Raw genomic sequence first — 20,093 nt, 5'->3', positions numbered from 1 at the left:
TGTGGTCAGTTTATCCTGTCTCTAGCCCAGAATTACTTCTACCAGTGGGAGACACAATGTCTGCTGCTCGAAATGATATAAGATGATAAAATATGCGATTCCTCAGCTTTCTGATAAATCAGGAGGTCCTCAGGAATTGTCTAGCTAGGTGGAGCGGAGATTTATGATAATGATCATTCTTTGGCATACAGTTAAAATATTTTTCGTTAATTAATCACTTGACCGGTATTTTATATTATTCTGCCTTTTAGAATGGATATCTATCTACAGTGTGTGGACCTTCATTAAAGACATAGTACAATGATAGCTGGCTTAATAAAAGATAATATTGAAACTTAAAGGGTTTGTTCACTGTATAACCCAATGCTAGATGAAGGAATAGATTACAGGGACTCCTGCAACTATTATCAAGTTTTTAATCTCCACTTTAGAAACATCGTCATCACTGTCCCCATTGGGTCTCACAATTTAAATCCCCTATCAGTAGGTCTACAAATTTGGAAGAAAATCCTCACAAACATGGGGAAGGGGACACACAATTTCGCTGCAGCTTTTTGATCCTGGTGCGATTGGAAACCAGGACTACAACACTGCAAAGCAACAGTGTTAACCACTATGCCCCCCCCCCCACCCCCGGTTACAGATTACAGATTGCATATCCCAAGAGGTGTGGTTTGAGATTAACAGCTATAAAACAATAATAGTTTTGCAATATTCTGTAACGAGATGATTATGCTACTTATGGCCACCCAATGGTTGTGTGTCAAAGCAATATTGTATTCAATTTTTGTTGTGCACATAATAATCCTATTAAACAAACAAATACATCTCTATCCATGTAATCTACCAACATAGAAATCATGGTAAGCGAGATCATCCTCATGGCTCATATCACATACATAGCTCCATTACATTACAAATGTGTAGAAACCAGTGGGCTGTCTATGTACTGACATGCTGTGTACTCCACAGAGAAAATCCCTTTTGGCAGCTGTACTCTATATTGTTAACTGAATGGAGGAGACCTCGATTAGATCTGACTTTCCTGATCAGATACTTGACAATTGTTTTATTTAAACCTTATTTTCTTTAATCGAACCTATGAAGATGGTATTCTAAGCCCTATGGCCAGTACAATTTTACTAATAAAACTAATGGTATGCCAGTATAGATCATAGAACAGCAATAAAGATGGTCTCTTATTAGTCCAATGGGCCAGTGCTGAGAAATCTTACATTGAAGCCACATACTAATTAGTCTAGAATTGTACTGGAGACCTGTAGTGATAAAGAAAGAGGGAGAGGGAAGATCTTCCGGAAAAATGCTTGAGTCCCCCCTTGACTTCCATTATATTCGGGTGCTCGAGTGGTGCCCATCCGAATGTCCGACTACTGGTTATGAGTACCGAGCACCCGAGCATGGTGGTGCTCACTTACCACTAGAGACCTGTCCTTGTACTTCCAGACTAATCCTAGGGCTTGAGTTCTCAGCCCTGGCACCTTGGATTACTAAATTGGATTATTTGTCACATATATAGCCATACCATTAGATTGATTAGTAAGATCGTCCTGACAGGTTCCTTTTAGCCTGCAAAGTCTGGCTGAATGTCTTGGGACACAGTGTGATCCTTTATTATGATTAATAATAATAATAATAATAATAATAATAATAAATAATAATAATAATATGGCTATAGGTTTCCTAGGTTTTCAGACCCATCTAAAAATACACAAAAAAAAGTGCTAAGTTATTTGTAAGAAAACACACAAACATATTTCAATATCTTAGTAAGTGGACACATATTACATCTTTCTTTTCTACTTAAAACACTTTAATCTGTGTTCTTTAAAATGATTTACCGGTGAGGGAACTATTTGCTATAAAGACTGGGATTAGTATTTTGCATCTATTAAATATGTAAACATTTAGGAATGGAAATGTTTGTTGCAGTGACTTTTCTTTCTCTCTTTTGGAGGCTATGATGCTGTTTGTCGTGCTACAAGTCTTACTATGGGCTCCGCGAACCTTTGCCATATTGAGCCTTACATCTAACCCAATCTTTACAATGGAATTCCTGAATGGTACTGAAATGGAAGATGCCAAACAGACATTTACTGTTCCTCTTGATCTAGACCTCGAAACCATTGAAACTGATCCTGTCACAGGTGGTGGGACTCAAGTAAATTCCCAGGATGCTGTAACATCAACTGCGACCCCTGTTTTAAGCAATGTGACAGATGGAAAGAAGAACAATACTCGACTTCCAGAACTATCTACGAGTATTGATCCTAAGCAACCAATTACTTTGGATGTATTCAGCATGGCCAGCACTACTCCTGCCGCAGGCAGTGCTTCTAAAGAGACTGGGGACAATAGCACCTTAATCCCATTACTAGACGTTAACAAAGCCTATCCATTTGATGAACAGTTAGAATCTGTCTTGGAAATACCGATGGGAAACAGTACAGAAGGAAAAGAGTGCTTCTGTAATATTCCCGGACCTGCCGGACAAAAGGGAGATAAAGGTGACACAGGGGATCCAGGTAATTTTACCTGTTAATGGCATCATGTATCACGCCTCCATAGTCCATGAGAGATAAGTAGTATGTTACAGTCATTTGATCACATGGGAATTTGCTATAGGTTATATGTCAGTGAGACATCTAGAAGACGGTTACAAGACTTTTACATTGGTGTATTTACACTACAGACATTAAAATTAGGAACCTTAAACACAGCCGTATGGCTTTTTTTTCCCAGGTAACTGGTTGTACAATACAGATGTACGAGGGCTTAGTTACACTAATGTAGGAAATGCTGAGTTTGTTACTTGATGCAACTTCTTAAGTTATCTGTGGTTTTTAATTAGATGATAGATAATCTGATGCTTTTTTAATTGATAAAAGTAAGAAGATGATTAAATGATGCAAACTCAAAGACGTAAAGCGGTATTCCTATCTCCAAGCTCTAATCAAAATATGTAGTAGGTGTAATAATAATAGCAAATACCTCCAATTAGAAATGTTTTATAGTTTTCCGGATATAGCTGTGTCTCTTACCTCATGTGCAGGGCATTGCAGCTTAGGTTTCCATGGTTACATCCACTCATTTAGTGACAGTTATTTAGATGCTCATAACCATGGCTACCTAAGCTGCAATGTCCTGCACATGAGGCAAGAGAAATGGCTATATCCGGAGAACTATACTATATTTCTAATTGGAGGTATCAGATAATATTATTATTACACCTACTAGATATTGGGATAAGATCTTGGAGATGGGAGTACCCCTATAAAATTACACAAAAGAGTGTTACATCTGTACCAGGGGCATTGCTAGGGTCCTAAAAGATCAGGACCCAAGCCCCAAAAACATGTCTCCCTATACGACCTCCCTGCCACCTATAACAAGATGTATACATATATAATTACAGTATACCACTGCTGATAACACTAAAACCCAGCATACAAAGACCAATATTACCAAAATTACTACTATACAAAGCCTAAATAATACCGCTACACAATGTCCACTACCATTACCAGTGCATAGAGCGTACATAATATTATAATATGATCATTACCTCTACAAATCAACACACATTATACAAAGACCAATAATACCAGCATACACCTACCACTACATAATGGCTGAAATGCATTAGGCTGTTACTAAACTATAAAAAGGAGAAAAGTGCAATTAAAAAGACTGATATCAACACCATTTGGTGACTGTACATTGTTGGATACCATTCCTGCCAACCATATTACACAGATTACAGATATATACAATATAGAGACTTACAGCTGACGATCTTTCGGATGGAGTTGTCTACTTTTCTAGTCTTTTTCATCTGGTTCGACACAACAATCTCATCCAGACAGGACTCATCTGCAGAGATTACAACAAAGACATATTTGACTCCTTACAATTTCGGAGCTGTCCTCATTGATTCCCAACCTGCACAAACTCGTTATCCTGGTTACTCTTCCAGTGTAGAAGAGTAACCCTAATACTCTAATAATGATGTCATCACTATGATTACCCCAAGATAGTGGGTAATCATAGTTAACGCAAGATAGAGGGGGACTCTAAAAATAATCGTGTCCCTTGAAAGTAGTAAAGCCCCCTCTGTGCTACCTAGGAATCATATCATAAACAAAGAGGAAATGTGAAGTATGAAGGCTAAAAATGACGTTTTATTGATATACAAATTTAAAACATTGATAATACAGACATTAATGAAAGGATGACAGGATCAGCAAAGTGTTGGCCTTAAACTAAGCGCATAAAGTGTATGCTAAAAAGAATGCCCACAAACGTACTGCAAGGAATGTACAGATATGTACTACAAGGAATGTACACATAGTTATAATGGACACAAAGGTCATTTACATTAAATTCTAAGATATATAAATAATCACATATAGTGAATCATACCAGAGAGATCCAGCACCAAAAAGGACCGCAAGGAACCCCCGAAGCGCTTTGTGCGTGTTGAAATCCAACATTTGTTCATGCAGGTGGTCTCTCCCTTTGCCCTTACAGGACCTTAAATTACCTTTCAACAGTCATGTGACCAGAGCGGTGGCATATTAAAGTGATATAATTGGCGCATACGCACCCACTATGGCTGTCCTGCCATACCCTGCCTACATCAAGACAAGACAAGTATTAATACCCAATATGCTCCCTAGAAAATGTTACAATCCAAAGTGCCCTCTTTAAGCAACAAATACCCTTGTGTATCCCCTTTAAGGAACAATTCCCCCTGCAAAAAAAAACCCTCCAGCAGTAATTCCCCCTGAAAACCACAATCAAAACTAGTAATGCACCAATTTAAATCAAATAAATATTAGAGTGCCCCTACAGGCCACATGTACACTGTATGATGGTCCTACAGCTCCGTAGATACTGTATGATGCTCCTGATATCTCCCTGTACACTGTATGATGGACCCTATATCTCCCTGTACACTGTATGATGGTCCCTACAGCTCCCTAGATACTGTATGATGCTCCCGATATCTCCCTGTACACTGTATGATGGACCCTATATCTCCCTGTACACTGTATGATGGTCCCTACAGCTCCCTAGATACTGTATGATGCTCCCGATATCTCCCTGTACACTGTATGATGGACCCTATATCTCCCTGTACACTGTATGATGGACCCTATATCTCCCTGTACACTGTATGATGGTCCCTATATCTCCCTTTACACTGTATGATGGTCCCTATATCTCCTTGTACACTGTATGATGGTCCCTATATCTCCCTTTACACTGTATGATGGACCCTATATCTCCCTGTACACTGTATGATGCTCCCTATATCTCCCTTTACACTGTATGATTATCCCTATATCTCCCTGTACACTGTATGATGGTCCCTATATCTCCCTTTACACTGTATGATTATCCCTATATCTCCCTGTACACTGTATGATGCTCCCTATATCTCCCTGTACACTGTATGATGGTCCCTATATCTCCCTTAACACTGTATGATGGTCCCTATATCACCCTTTACACTGTATGATTATCCCTATGTCTCCCTGTACACTGTATGATGCTCCCTATATCTCCCTGTACACTGTATGATGCTCCCTATATCTCCCTGTACACTGTATGATGGTCCCTATATCTCCCTTAACACTGTATGATGGTCCCTATATCTCCCTTTACACTGTATGATGGTCCCTAAAGCTTCCTATATACTGTATGATGGTCTCCACAGCTCCATATACACTGTTTGATGGTCCCCACAGCTCCCAAAACACTGCATGATGGTCCCTATAGTTCCCTATATATAGTATGATGGTCATTACAGCTTCCTATATAAAGTATGATGGTTTCTACAGCTCCATATCCTGTATATTGGGTCTCACAGCTGCCTACAGTTCCATAAACACTGTTTGATGGACCCACAGCACCCTATATACAGTATGGTGGTCCATGCAGCTAAACCAAAACAATAATAAAGGGGTAATAATGACTTAATAAAAAAATGAAAAGAAAAAACCCCAAAACACAAATTTTATTCTAATGTACATTAAAAACAGGTGAATACTCAAAACATACAGAACATATAGTTATGTACAGTATGTTTTGTGTATTCACCTGTTTTGATATACATTTGTGTTCTTGAGATTTTTTTCTTTAGTTTTGTTTGGTCTCTACAGCTCCCTATATACTGTCTCATGGTCACTACAATTCCCTATATATTGTATAATTGTCCCCACAGAGCTCTATATAGACTTTATTTTGGCCCCCACAATCTCTTATACTCCTATATCCTGTATCCTATTTTTTCCTCCCCTAATTCCAAGAGCCATAACTTTTTTATTTTTTCATCCACATAGCTGCATGAGGGCTTATTTTTTGCCAGATGAGTTGTACTTTAGAATGACACCATTCATTTTATCATGTGGTGCACTGGAAAGTCCACATTTGGTTTTTTTCATTTACCATGTTCATTATATGGTAAAAATGATTCTCTTGGCCATTATGATTACGCAGATACCAAACCTGTATAGTTTTTTTTCTTCTGAGTGGTGAAATTTTTTTTTGCAAATTTGTAAAAAAAAAAAAAATTCCTTGTGTCCTGTAACATTTTAATGTTTGGGGATATGGGGCTGTGTGAGGGATTATTTTTTACACCCTGAGTTGATGATTGAACTGACAGCATTTTGGGGTAAATATCGTGGGGAAAATAAGTATTTGATACACTGCCACACATTTGCCCACCTATAATAATGGAGAGGTCTGTAATTTTTATCATTGGTACACTTCAGCTGTGACAGACACAATAAAAAAAAATTCTCAAAATCACATTTTATTATTCTTAAATAAGGAATTTGCATTTTATTGCATGAAATAAGTATTCGATACAATAGAAAAACAGAACTTAATATTTGGTACAGAAACCCTTGTTTGCAATTACAGAAATCAGACATTTCCTGTAGTTCTTGACCAAGTTTTCACACACTGCAGCAGGGAATTTAGCCCACTCCTCCACACAGATCTTCTCCAGAACTTACAGGTTTTGGGGCTGTCACTGGGCAACATTGAGTTTCACCTCCCTCCAAATATTTTCTATTGGGTTCAGGTCTGTAGACTACTCCATGACCTTGAAATTATGGAACCACTCCTTAGTTGCCCTGGCTGTGTGCTTTGGGTCATTATCATGCTGGAAGACCCAGCCCTGACCCATATTCAATGCTCTTGTGATGCCCTGGCGAAAACCAGGTAGTCACAGATAAGCCCCCGTATAACACCCTTCCCTCACTCAGGTAACACACAGCCAACCTGAAACCCTAGTCACCCCCCCCTTAGGGAAAGATAGGCATACCAGTGGGCGGGACCAGGTGGTTGGACACGCAAAACCCTAGGGTCTAGACAGCTCAGGCCGGGAAAACAAGCAGATTAGTCTGAAGTTCAAGTTGAAAGGAGTGTGGGCTGGAGCTAGGAGTAGCTCCAGCAGAAGAGGTTCAAGTTGAACGGTACCAGGGTTGGAGCCCTGGTGCCTTGGCTAGAAGGCAGATGGTGGTCTCCATCGGCTGGAGACAGGAAGACAGCTCGGCAGAACCGAGGTGGACTGGGACAGGGTTGTAGCCCGCCGTTACCGACGCGGGGAACCGATCCGGAATCCATAGCACAGAGGGGGTACTTCAGGACCGGAAACCAGCGGCCTGGTTAATTAACCAATTGAGGCCAGGACTAGAGGTCCTGTCACACCCAAAGTCCCTCATAGAAGACAACGGCCCACTGATAGGGATAGGAGGTCACCGCCAAGGCCCATAGATCCCATGGGCCAGCGTCTGTGGGCACGGGCTCCTTTGGCAACATCCAGCCGGGAGCGGACTCCTGAGTTTCAGACTAGGAAGTCCACCATACACAAACTAGTGCAGAGGAAAAGGACAGTGACCACCAGCCTGGGTGGGGAACCAGAATGCAACTGGCCGCGACAACCGGCCACCAGCACCTTGGTTTACCAAAAGACTCGTGTGATTCATTTATTGGGAGTAACCAAATCTCCCCCTGCATGTCCGGGGCGCAATGGCACTTGTCATCGTTACACCCTGCACAAAGACACTGAGTCCCAGGGCAATCATCCCTACCCACGGAGTGGTTAACATCCAGCTGCCACTACATCTCCCCGCGGGTGCCCCATAACAGCAGCGGTGGTGTCCCACCTCACCACACAACGTGGGTGGCGTCAACAAACTTAATATGGCCTAGCCCGTATATCTATGTCCCCCCCTTTTATTCAGCATGTCCGCGAGACCCCTGGGTCTGGAGACCCTCGAGCCACCCACCAAAAGGACTGGGCCAGAGCAGCAAGCAGCTGCTGGCACGGGGCGGCACACTCTTACTTAGGGAAGGAGGTTGTTGTCCCAAAATCTTGCGATACATGACCCCATCCATCTTCTCTTCAATATGGTACAGCCATCCTGTCCCTTTTGCAAAAAAGCACCCACAGAGTATGATTTTTCCACCCCTATGCTTCACGGTTGGAACAGTGTTCTTGGGGTTGTCCTTCTTCTTCCTCTAAACACAGCGAGTGGACTTGATACCAAAAAATTCTATTTTGGTCTCATATGACCACATGATCTTCTCCCATGCCTCCTCTGGATCATCCAGATGGTCATTGCTGAATTTCAATCAGACCAGGATATGTGGTGATCAGGGGAACCTTGTGTACTCTGTAAGATTTTAAACTATGATGGTGTAATGTATCACTAATATTAATCTTAGAGACAGTGGTCCCAGCTCTCTTTTTAGGTCATTGATCAGATCCTCTTGTGTATTTCTGGCCTGATTCCTGACCTTTCTTAGAATCATTCTTACCCCACGAGGCAAGATCTTGCATTGAGTCCCAGACCGAGTAAGATTGACAGTCATCTTCCATTTTCTAATAGTTGCACCAACAGTTGTTGCCTTCTCACCAAGCTGTTTGCCTATTGTTCTGTACCCCATCCCAGCCTTGTGCAGTCTACAATTTTGTCCCTCGTGTCCTTAGACAGCTCTTTGGTCTTGGCCATGGTGGAGAGGTTGGAGTGTGATTGATCGCATGTGTGTACAGATGTCTTTTACACAGGTAATGAGCTCAAACAGGTGCAATAATAAAGGTAGTGAACGCAGCCTAGAAGGGTTTCTTAAGGAAAAAAGGACAGGTCTGTGGGAGCCAAATTTTATGCTGGTTTGTAGGTGATCAAATACTTATTTGATACAATAAAATGAAAATTAATTATTTAACCGAATAATGTAATTTTCTGGATTTTTTTTCTTTCTGTCACAGTTAAATTGCACCTACGATGAAAATTACAGACCTCTCCATTCTTTGTTGGTGGAAAAACTTTCAAAATCAGCAGTTCAAACATCAAACACTTATTTTCTCCACTGTATGATATTTTGATCACATTTTGTTGCAACGTTGCAGTGGACAAAAAAGACGTAATTCTTCTTGATTTTAACTATTGTGTTTTTGTTTTTGTTTTTTCAGATTTTTAAAGACCTTTTTCCCATTTTTTTATTGCAATAGATACCCTAGGTGACTTGAAGCTGTGATCGTCTGATTGCCTGTGACACATATAGCAGTGCATCAGCACTGCTATGAATAGCAGAAAAAACAATCTCCTATGAACGCCAGCCATGGGCCGGTGTCCACAGGAGACTAATAACGACAGACACAGACAACTCATTGATGCCCAGCAATCACATCACGAGGGCGCAGATGGGAGCAGTAAAAGCAGGAAATGATGCGCCCTTTTGCCGGGGCGTGCTAAATGCTGCTGTCAAAGATTGCTAGCAGTATTTAAATGGTTAACAGCCACTGGTGAATCTCTAGTCCAGGTGCAGCTGTTAAGAGGCACATAATCGTCCATTAATCAGCCACTGTGTGTGTGGAAAGATGCTGGCTGGTGTGTGAGCTCACATCAAAGGCAGAGATACAAGTTCTTACATAACTGTACGTTAAAGGTCATGAAGAGGTTAATAGCTCCAAACAGCTCCCTTCATACATTATGATGTCCCTCACAACCTCTTGCATACTTTATTATAGCCCCCACTTTCTCCTATATATAGTATGATTGCCCCCATAACCTCATAAATACTTTATTATGGCCTCCCATTCTTCCTATATAGTATGATGGCCCCACAAATGTATAATATCAAAAAATAAAAACAATCAGTTATAAAGAAACCCCTAAAAATAATGCTTACCTAATCCTGTTTCCTGGTATGTAGCCTCTGTCTGCTCTTCTATGGTGGGCCTGCAGAAGTGACACGATGCAATGATGTCATTGTGCTGCCTGCATGAGCATGCTGACATCTCGTGAGCCATAAGCCTATAGCGGTCTGCCGCTTCGCAGATGGACAGTGGTAGAGGACGGAGCTTTTGCTTCTTACTCTATTACGGTACTTGAACAATGTTGGTGTCATGTTGAAAATGGCCACATTGTACCCAATTACATATTTTCCCTCTATGTTTTCATGTGACTCCATAGTGTTACAAGGTTTGAGGTGTGAATGGGGAGCAGGTGTGTTGAATTTGGTGATATCACTCTTAAAATGGTCACTGTAAGGTCAACATGGCACCTCATGGCAAAGAATTCTCTGAGGATCTGAAAAAAATAATTTGTTGCTCTACATTAAGATGGTCAAAGCTATAAGAAGATTGCCAACACCCTGAAACTGAGCTGCAGCATGGTGGCCAAGACCATACAGCAGTTAAACAAGACAGATTCCACTCAGAACAGGCCTCGCCCTGTCCTTGCCATAGTCGACCAAAGAAGTTGAGTGCCCATGCTGAGCATCATATACAGAGGTTGTCTTTTCAAACTATACATATGAATGCTGCCAGATTTGCTGCAGAGGTTAAAGGGGTGAGGTAAGGGGTCAGCCTGTCAGTACTCAGACCATACACCGCACACTGCATCAAATTAGTTTGCAAGACTGTGTCCCAGAAGGAAACGTTTTCTAAAGATGATGCACAAAAAAGCCTACAAACAGTTTGCTGAAGACAAGCAGACTAAGGACATGGATTACTGGAACCATGTCCTGTGGTCTGATGAAACTGAGATAAAATTTATTTAGTTCAGATGGTGTCAAGTGTGTGTGGTGATAACCAGGTGAGGAGTACAAAGATAAGTGTGTCTTGCTTACAGTGCAGTATGGTGGTGGGAGTGTCATGATTTGAGGCTACATGAGTGCTGCCGGCAGTGGGGAGCTCCAGGTCATTGAGGAAACCCTAAATGCCAACATATACTGTGACATACTGAAGCAGAGCATGCTTCTCTCTTTGGAAACTGGGTGTAATGATATGACTATGGGAAAGCGAGGAACAGGGGCTCCTATAATGTCCCTCACACTAGAGGACCCTAGGCTATCTCTGTTCTCAGGGAGGACGAGGAGGGAGGAGGGAGCAGGGAGCAGATGGGCTGTGACAAGCGGTGAAACACCGCTCACAGCTCAGTGAGTCAGGAAGATTGCAGCCGGCCGCACGGATGTGACGTGTGCAGAACTTGACGTGACATCACCGGAGCGGGGAACAGTGGTCTGCAAAAGCGTCTCTCACAGGCCATATTGCTAACACAAGGTATTTGAGAGAAACATTGTTTCTCAATAGAATATCGAACTAGACAATATAAAATATGGATGAACCACCTTTTAAGATGGTATATAGACATGGAAGAATTGATTTGCAGGACTCTCGTCCATAGGCCAAGCTAGCAATCTGAGACCGATGTGTAGGAGCCCTGAGAATTTCCTTACCTCTTAATATTGCTAACTCCCTTTTCATTATCTGGGCATTTTGTGTTCATCACACCTCAATTATGACCTCATTCCAGCCTGGATGTGTCGCGGGCGGGGAGGAGGGTGTCAGCACTGCGCTCACCCCTCTGCTCGGGTCCGGCTGCTGCTGCTGCTCAGTGGTGGCTCGAGTGGTGGGCCGGATCCCGGGGGTTCTCGAGCGGCGCTCCTCGCCCGTGAGTGAAAGGGGGATTGGGTTGTTGGGATATTGTCTATTGTCCGTGACGCCACCCACGGTTGTGGTGATTTAATAGCACCACCGCTGCTCGGTGTGGGGATCCCGGGAGTGATGGTGTGAAGCAGCAAGTTGTTGTGTTGCCCCTCCGTGGGTAGGGGTTGGTGATCCCGGGGCCCAGTGATGAGTTGGGAGATGCAGGGCCTGGTGGGCGCAGGGACGCGGGGGCAGCGCTGTGCCTTGCGGCACTGTGGTACTCACTCAGCCTGAGACGTTGACACAGTTCTCGGTAAAACACACGGCTGGAAAGACGGTTCCCACGGACGGCTGCACTTGCTTTCCCCAGTAGGTGACGGTGATGTCCCTTTTCCTGCACCTAATGTTGTTGATGGTCTCGATGGGTTCCCACCGGTAACCCGCTCCCCGGCTTCAAGCTGGACCGGAGGAGCTCTACTCTTTGTCCGCAGGCGCTGGCCCCTAGAAACTGGTGCCCTGGCGGTGGCGGTGTCTCTACTGTAATGGTTGGGCTGTTGCCTTCAATCGGGACTTGGTTGTTGGGGGATCGACGTCCCCTTCACTGATGGATTTGGCAAATTATGGCGACTCCTAGCCTTGCCGGGGTCCGAGAGGCCCCTGCCCTGGTGCTGGCTGTCCTCTGTACACTGCTCCAGACCGCCGGGCCACCACCCGTCCGCGGTCCTTCCAGGAACTTCCAAACAGTCACCTCTCCGGACAATCACCGCCGTTGCTGACCTTGCTGACTCTGTCCTGCACACAGCTGGACCAACTTCAGGCTTTTCTACTCTCACTTTTACTCCTTTTCTCCAGTTTTCTCCTTTGCTCCTCTACCACTTCACTTCCTTAACTCAACTCATGTTTACTCCTTCACTTCCCTTGCTTAACTGCCTGTTTACTCCTCACTCAAGCTCTCCCCTCAGCTGACTGCCTGGTTCTTCCCGCCTCCAGAGCTGTGAACTCCTCGGTGGGCGGAGCCAACCGCCTGGCCCACCCCCTGGTGTGAACATCAGCCTCTGGAGGAAGGCAACAAGGATTTTGGGTTAGCTTTGGTGTTCCTAACTGGGGTGTAGGGTGTGGTGGTGTGATGACCTGTGACCCCTGGCTTGCCCAGGGCGTCACAGATGATCAATAGAAAATCCTGGAATGTCGGGCGGTAAGGAGATTTGCAGAACTTCTGTTCACTGGTTACAGATTACTGACATTGTTGATGTACTGTATTCCTGTGAATCAAGAAATAAAAGGAAAAAAAGGGCACTGCAGTGGGTAACTGGGATCAATCCAAATGACCCACCAAGAAATATTATGGAAGAACAGAAGAAAAGGGGGGTGTGCAATATTCCTGTGAATCAATTCTTCCATTTCCAGCTGTATCTAACTGTACAAAAAAACATACATTTTTTTTAAGAATTATGAAATATTTGGGCAAAAATAAATCTATTAAAAACCTACATAAATAGTGAGGAATGCATGATTTTTTCCGAGGTTGTGGAAAGGCAAATTCTAGACATAAAAGGAATTAAACATTAAAGTGGACCTTTTACCAGTTTGATCTTTTATATAGATTCCACATCATAGAATAGCTGCACAGCTGCAAAACTGACTAAATGGTATTTATTACTTTTTAATTCCTATTTTTGTTGTAGCCATATTACATTATAAAATTTAGGTATTAATTTATGTTAAAATTCTACTGTGTTATTGGAGTTTGAATTATGTTGAATTTATTATTAAAAAGCCTTTCAGATCTCATCTTACAGTGCTGTCAATTTTGACTTTCTCCCACACTGACTGCTGTGTGAGGAGATTTGAAAGTGTTTAGAATGATATATAGATCAACATTGCTATATATAGTTGCTGTAGAGATCAATGAGCAGAGGATGTTGTGCTCTTTTCTCCCCTGTATGACACTGCCTGCAGGAGAAGAAGTACATGTCTAGAAAGACAAATCTTCACACCCACATGAACTATGATATAAATTATAATCTAAAGTTTACAAGCTAATTTCTCTACAATATAGAAGAGGAATTAGAAAATAAAGATTATGTTTTTATAAGGTCTTAAGCCTCTAATTTATTAGGTGGCCAGTTTAACATGCTTAAAGGGAACCAAACATCAGGATTTTCATGTATAGGTGCAGTCAGTGCAGTACTGGCACTAGGAGGCATATTGTGTACATACCATTAGGGTGCAGCTCGGGTGTTTAGTCAGTGAAATCCAACTTTATAAAGTTTGAAAATTCATGCACTTTTTGATTGACTTGTGCACCTCTCTCCTAATGTCCGGGCGTGTGTGACGCCCTGGGCAAGCCAGGGGTCACAGGTCATTGCACCACCACACCCTACACCCCAGTTAGGAACACCAAAGCTAACCCAAAATCCTTGTTGCCTTCCTCCAGAGGCTGATGTCCACACCAGGGGGTGGGCCAGGTGGTTGGCTCCGCCCACCGAGGAGTTCACAGCCCTGGAGGCGGGAAGAACCAGGCAGTCAGCTCAGGGAAGAGCTAGAGTGAGGAGTAAACAAGCAGATAGAGTTTGGAGGAGGAAGTGGAAGGAGTGGAAGTTTAGCCCAGGCAGGGCTTGAGTGAAGTCCAGCTAGGGACAGAAAGGAGTAAACAGCTAAGATGAGTTAGGGAAGTGAAAGTAGTGAAGTGAAGGAAGTAAAGTGGAAAAGGAGAAAAGTAAGAGCGGTGACAGTAAGAAAGCCTGAAGTGGGTCCAGCTGTGTGCAGGACAGAGTCAGCAAGGTCAGCAACGGCGGTGATTGTCCGGAGGGGTGACCGTTTGGATGTTCCTGGAAGGACCGCGGATGGGTGGTGGCCCGGCGGTCTGGAGCAGTGTCAAAGGACAGTCAGCACCAGGGCAGGGGCCTCTCGGACCCCGGCAAGGCTAGGAGTCACCATAATTTGTCAAATCCGTCAGTGAAGGGGACGTAGATCCCCCAACAACCAAGTCCCGATTGAAGGCAACAGCCCAACCATTACAGTAGAGACACCGCCACCGCCAGGGCACCAGTTTCTAAGGGCCAGCGCCTGCGGGCAAAGAGTAGAGCTCCTCCGGTCCAGCTTGAAGCCGGGGAGCGGGTTACCGGTGGGAACCCATCGAGACCATCAACAATATCAGGTGCAGGAAAAGGGACATCACCGTCACCTACTGGGGAAAGCAAGTGCAGCCGTCCGTGGGAACCGTCTTTTCAGCCGTGTGTTTTACCGAGAACTGTGTCAACGTCTCAGGCTGAGTGAGTACCACAGTGCCGCAAGGCACAGCGCTGCCCCCATGTCCCTGCGCCCACCAAGCCCTGCATCTCCCACCTCATCACTGGGCCCCGGGATCACCAACCCCTACCCACGGAGGGGCAACACAACAACTTGCTGCTTCACACCATCACTCCCGGGATCCCCACACCGAGCAGCGGTGGTGCTATTAAATCACCACAACCGTGGGTGGCGTCACGGACAATAGACTTTATCCCAACACCCAATCCCCTTTCACTCACGGGCGAGGAGTGCCGCTCGAGAACCCCCGGGATCCGGCCCACCGCTCGAGCCACCACTGAGCAGCAGCAGCCGGACCCGAGCAGAGGGGTGAGCACGGTGCTGACACCCTCCTCCCCGCCCGCGACACGTGTTATGCACTTGTATCCCCCCCCCGCCGCCTGTTCCTCCCTCTCACTGACTGTATGTAAATTTCTCTCTTCAGAAACATGGCGCCGGAGTTGGCACCTGCGCATAGCGGTTATCTCCGGCGCCATGTTTCTGAAGCCCGCTGCGCATGCGCCCTTGCTTCTTCAGATCCCGTTGTGACCGCAGAACAGCTGATGAGAGGACGTGATTAGCTGCAGGTAATCACGTCCTCTCATCAGCTGTTCTGCAGTCCTGTTGTGACCACGCGCGCTCCTGCGGTCACAACGGGATTTGAAGAAGTGAGGGCGCATGCGCCGGCCTCTCCTGCAAAATACTAAGTACAGCGGGCTTCAGAAACATGGCGCCAGATTTAAGCGCTATGCGCAGGTGCCAACTCCGGCGCCATGTTTCTGAAGAGAGAAATTTACATACAGCCATTGAGAGGGAGGAACAGGCGGCGACGGGACGGGGATACAAGTGCATAACACGCCCAGACATTAGGAGAGAGGGAGGAACAGGCGGCAGGGGGAGGGGATACAAGTGCATAACACGCCCGGACATTAGGAGAGAGTTGCACACGTCAATCAAAAAGTGCACGAATTTTACAACTTTATAAAGTTGGATTTCACTGACTAAACACCCGAGCTGCCCACTAATGGTATGCAAACACTGTGCCTGATAGTGCCAGTACTGCACTGGCTGCACCTTATACACGAAGATCCTGATGTTTGGTTCCCTTTAAGGTAGTTAAAGGTCATGTTTAAGTATGTGCATATTATAAATACAATAACAATAAAACCATGCTGAAATAATGTAGTTAATTTATTTTGGAGATATTAAGATGGCTGATGTTTAATGAGAAAAATTTACTATCAGATACAATAAAGATATGTATATAGGGTTTTAGAAAATATCTATTGGTGAAGTCATTTAATAGGTGGGTTAAGTAAATACAGGTTTTATTTTATTTGTCCTTTTATTTTATTAAATGTTGTTGCAAAATTACAACTCCCCGCATGGCCTGACATTTGTAGGCTATTAGAGCATGCTGGGTGTTTATCAGCAACTGGACGATACAGATTGGAAATCACCGCACTATTCTTTAGTATAAGTATAATCCACCACAACAATCTTTTTAAATAACATTGTTAAAGTCTTAAAAACCCATTAATGACATATTTTTACATCCTTTAGGTGAACCTGGGAAAGTTGGTAAACGAGGACCTCAAGGATTGGAAGGTATTAAGGGAAAAAAGGGTTTTTCAGGGTCCAAAGGAGAAACTGGAACAAAAGGTGATAAAGGGGACCTTGGACCAAAAGGTGAACCAGGATCCAGTTGTGCTCTCTGTGAAAAAGGTGAAAGAGATCAGGGAGTTCTGGGGAATGAGGGTGCTATAGAATTTCAAAGTACCAAAGGTGAACCTGGTAATAAAGGCATAAAAGGTGATATGGGACCTAAGGGAGATCCTGGTGAAAAAGGACTAAATGGTATAGATGGAGTACCTGGAGTTCCAGGAGATATTGGACCACAAGGAGTTTTTGGACCTAAAGGCTCTGCTGGACTAAAAGGTGATAGAGGAATGCTGGGACCTATGGGACCAACAGGCTTCCGTGGACCTGCAGGAATACCAGGAAGGAAAGGAGATAAAGGGCAGAAAGGAGCTCAGTCTGACCATGAGAACATTGCATTTTCTGTAGGTGTCCGGGGACAAAGAAATGTTTTTTCACCCGGACATCCAATAAGATTTGATAAGATTTTCATTAATGAAAATAAGCCATACAGTGTAACCACAGGTATATTTGTAGCCAACATTGAAGGTGTGTACTTTTTCACATATCATATAAGTTTGCCACATTCATCTCTTAAGATTGGCTTGATGCACAATGGTAGGATTGTCATACAGACACAAGCCAGGCAATGCGAGCAAACCATTTGTCAAACCTCTGGATCAGTTCTGCTACATCTTAGAGAAGATGATGAGATTTGGCTTCAGGTTTTAACTAGTGCCCAAAATGAATTGATTTCTGATGAATCCGACTCACTCTTCACAGGATTTATACTGTATTCTCTAGAAGATTAGGGCTATAATTTAAGAGATTGAATGCTGTGCTTCAGCATTTTACATTTGAATTATTAAATAATGGAATTCTTTTTACCACTTCTGAAGAGTAAAGAAATGAAAAATATTTCCAGGACTGTCATTTTCTGAATTCTTATGGGTCAGCTTGACCCTGTCATCATCAGACAAGTCATGCTTACTTTTCCCAGATTTTGAGCATGAAATTGTGTAAATCTAGATAAATGCACCAATTTGTTTATCTAATTTTCAGTATAATTATGTTAAATATTGATACTCAAAATGCAAAACTGACATAATTATATGATTAAAGTTGATAAATATAGGCATACTGTAATATAGACCTGTGACTAGGCAATTAAAACAGGTAATACAATTAAGGCTGTGAATTTATGCATAAAACACAAAGTGTGAAAACTTTTCTAAGGGTTCGCTCACATCTGTGTATATAAAATCACTCCGATTCCCCAGAAAAGTGGGGCGAGGGAAATCCATGTGGTATTCCATATGCCATGCGAGTGTGCATATTTTCTCGCTTAGCATCCGAGTGACATGTGTATGCAATGCGTTTTTTTATTCTATTATTCTACAGTACAATCATTTAACGGACCATTTACAGTGTTCTTTGCTACAGAATGTTAATATATTCGTAAAAAGCGGATGGCATATAGTCCATATGTCGTGCCTTTTTTTTATTGCACCCATTGACTTGCAATGGCGAGGCTTGGCCGTTTTACATGACCATATTCAGCAGGCTGTGATTTTTTTCCTCAACCTGAAAACAGCTGAAGAAAAAAATCGAAGATCAGCCCTGACTCATAGATTAACATTGGTTTGAGTGCAATCTAATTTTTTATCTGATTGCACACGGCATATTTATGCGCAGTTATGAGCGAAGCCTAACATTGTACATTTCAGTAGAATTTTATTCAGTCTATTTATGGAAATGGAAAGTCGTGTTAAAGGTTTAGCTATGATATATATATTATATCTGATATAATATTACAGCAACAAGAGGGCAGCAGTGTTTACCTGACCTGGCCCAAGGATCTAATGCACTGACAGGATGCAGCAAAGTCCCCCAATAAAGATGGAGGCAGCACAGGTGCAAAACACTAATGAAGCAACCACTCACAAACTACTAGTTCATGACACTGTGCACCTTCATGTGTGAACGGTGCCCCATACAAGTCTATTTTGTGTACAATCACCACCTCCATGCATTGGTAGTTTGTGAGTGGTTGCTTCATTAGTGTTTTGCACCAGTTACCTCCATCTTTATTGGGGGGCTTTGCTGCATTCTGTTAGTGCATTAGATCCTTTGGCCTGGGCAGGTAAATACTGCTGCCCCCTTGTTGCTGTAAGTAAAGGTTTAGCTATGATAACTATTTCATGCTCACATATACAGTTAGGTCCAGAAATATTTGGACAGTGACACAATTTTCGCGAGTTGGGCTCTGCATGCCACCACATTGGATTTGAAATGAAACCTCTACAACAGAATTCAAGTGCAGATTGTAACGTTTAATTTGAAGGTTTGAATAAAAATATCTGATAGAAATTGTAGGAATTGTACACATTTCTTTACAAACACTCCACATTTTAGGAGGTCAAAAGTAATTGGACAAATAAACCAAACCCAAACAAAATATTTTTAGTTTCAATATTTTGTTGCGAATCCTTTGGAGGCAATCACTGCCTTAAGTCTGGAACCCATGGACATCACCAAACGCTGGGTTTCCTCCTTCTTAATGCTTTGCTGGGCCTTTACAGCCGCAGCCTTCAGGTCTTGCTTGTTTGTGGGTCTTTCCGTCTTAAGTCTGGATTTGAGCAAGTGAAATGCATGCTCAATTGGGTTAAGATCTGGTGATTGACTTGGCCATTGCAGAAGGTTCCACTTTTTTGCACTCATGAACTCCTGGGTAGCTTTGGCTGTATGCTTGGGGTCATTGTCCATCTGTACTATGAAGCGCCGTCCGATCAACTTTGCGGCATTTGGCTGAATCTGGGCTGAAAGTATATCCCGGTACACTTCAGAATTCATCCGGCTACTCTTGTCTGCTGTTATGTCATCAATAAACACAAGTGACCCAGTGCCAATGAAAGCCATGCATGCCCATGCCATCACGTTGCCTCCACCATGTTTTACAGAGGATGTGGTGTGCCTTGGATCATGTGCCGTTCCCTTTCTTCTCCAAACTTTTTTCTTCCCATCATTCTGGTACAGGTTGATCTTGGTCTCATCAGTCCATAGAATACTTTTCCAGAACTGAGCTGGCTTCATGAGGTGTTTTTCAGCAAATTTAACTCTGGCCTGTCTATTTTTGGAATTGATAAATGGTTTGCATCTAGATGTGAACCCTTTGTATTTACTTTCATGGAGTCTT

The 20,093-nt window shown here is 43.2% G+C and overlaps 1 protein-coding gene across 1 annotated transcript; it reads left to right on the top strand.

Moving 5' to 3' along the window:
- The first annotated feature begins 1,978 nt into the window (after positions 1-1,978).
- Positions 1,979-18,056, top strand: LOC142296718 (uncharacterized). The gene is made up of 2 exons (XM_075340662.1): positions 1,979-2,543; positions 16,823-18,056. The coding sequence occupies exons 1-2, from the start codon at positions 1,979-1,981 to the stop codon at positions 17,707-17,709; spliced, it is 1,452 nt and encodes a 483-aa protein (XP_075196777.1). The 3' UTR covers positions 17,710-18,056.
- The last annotated feature ends 2,037 nt before the right edge of the window (positions 18,057-20,093 follow it).

Source organism: Anomaloglossus baeobatrachus, chromosome 3, assembly GCF_048569485.1.
Source record: "Anomaloglossus baeobatrachus isolate aAnoBae1 chromosome 3, aAnoBae1.hap1, whole genome shotgun sequence".
In the NCBI taxonomy this organism is placed as follows: Eukaryota; Metazoa; Chordata; class Amphibia; order Anura; family Aromobatidae; genus Anomaloglossus; species Anomaloglossus baeobatrachus.
This window is presented reverse-complemented; position numbering and strand designations above follow the sequence as displayed.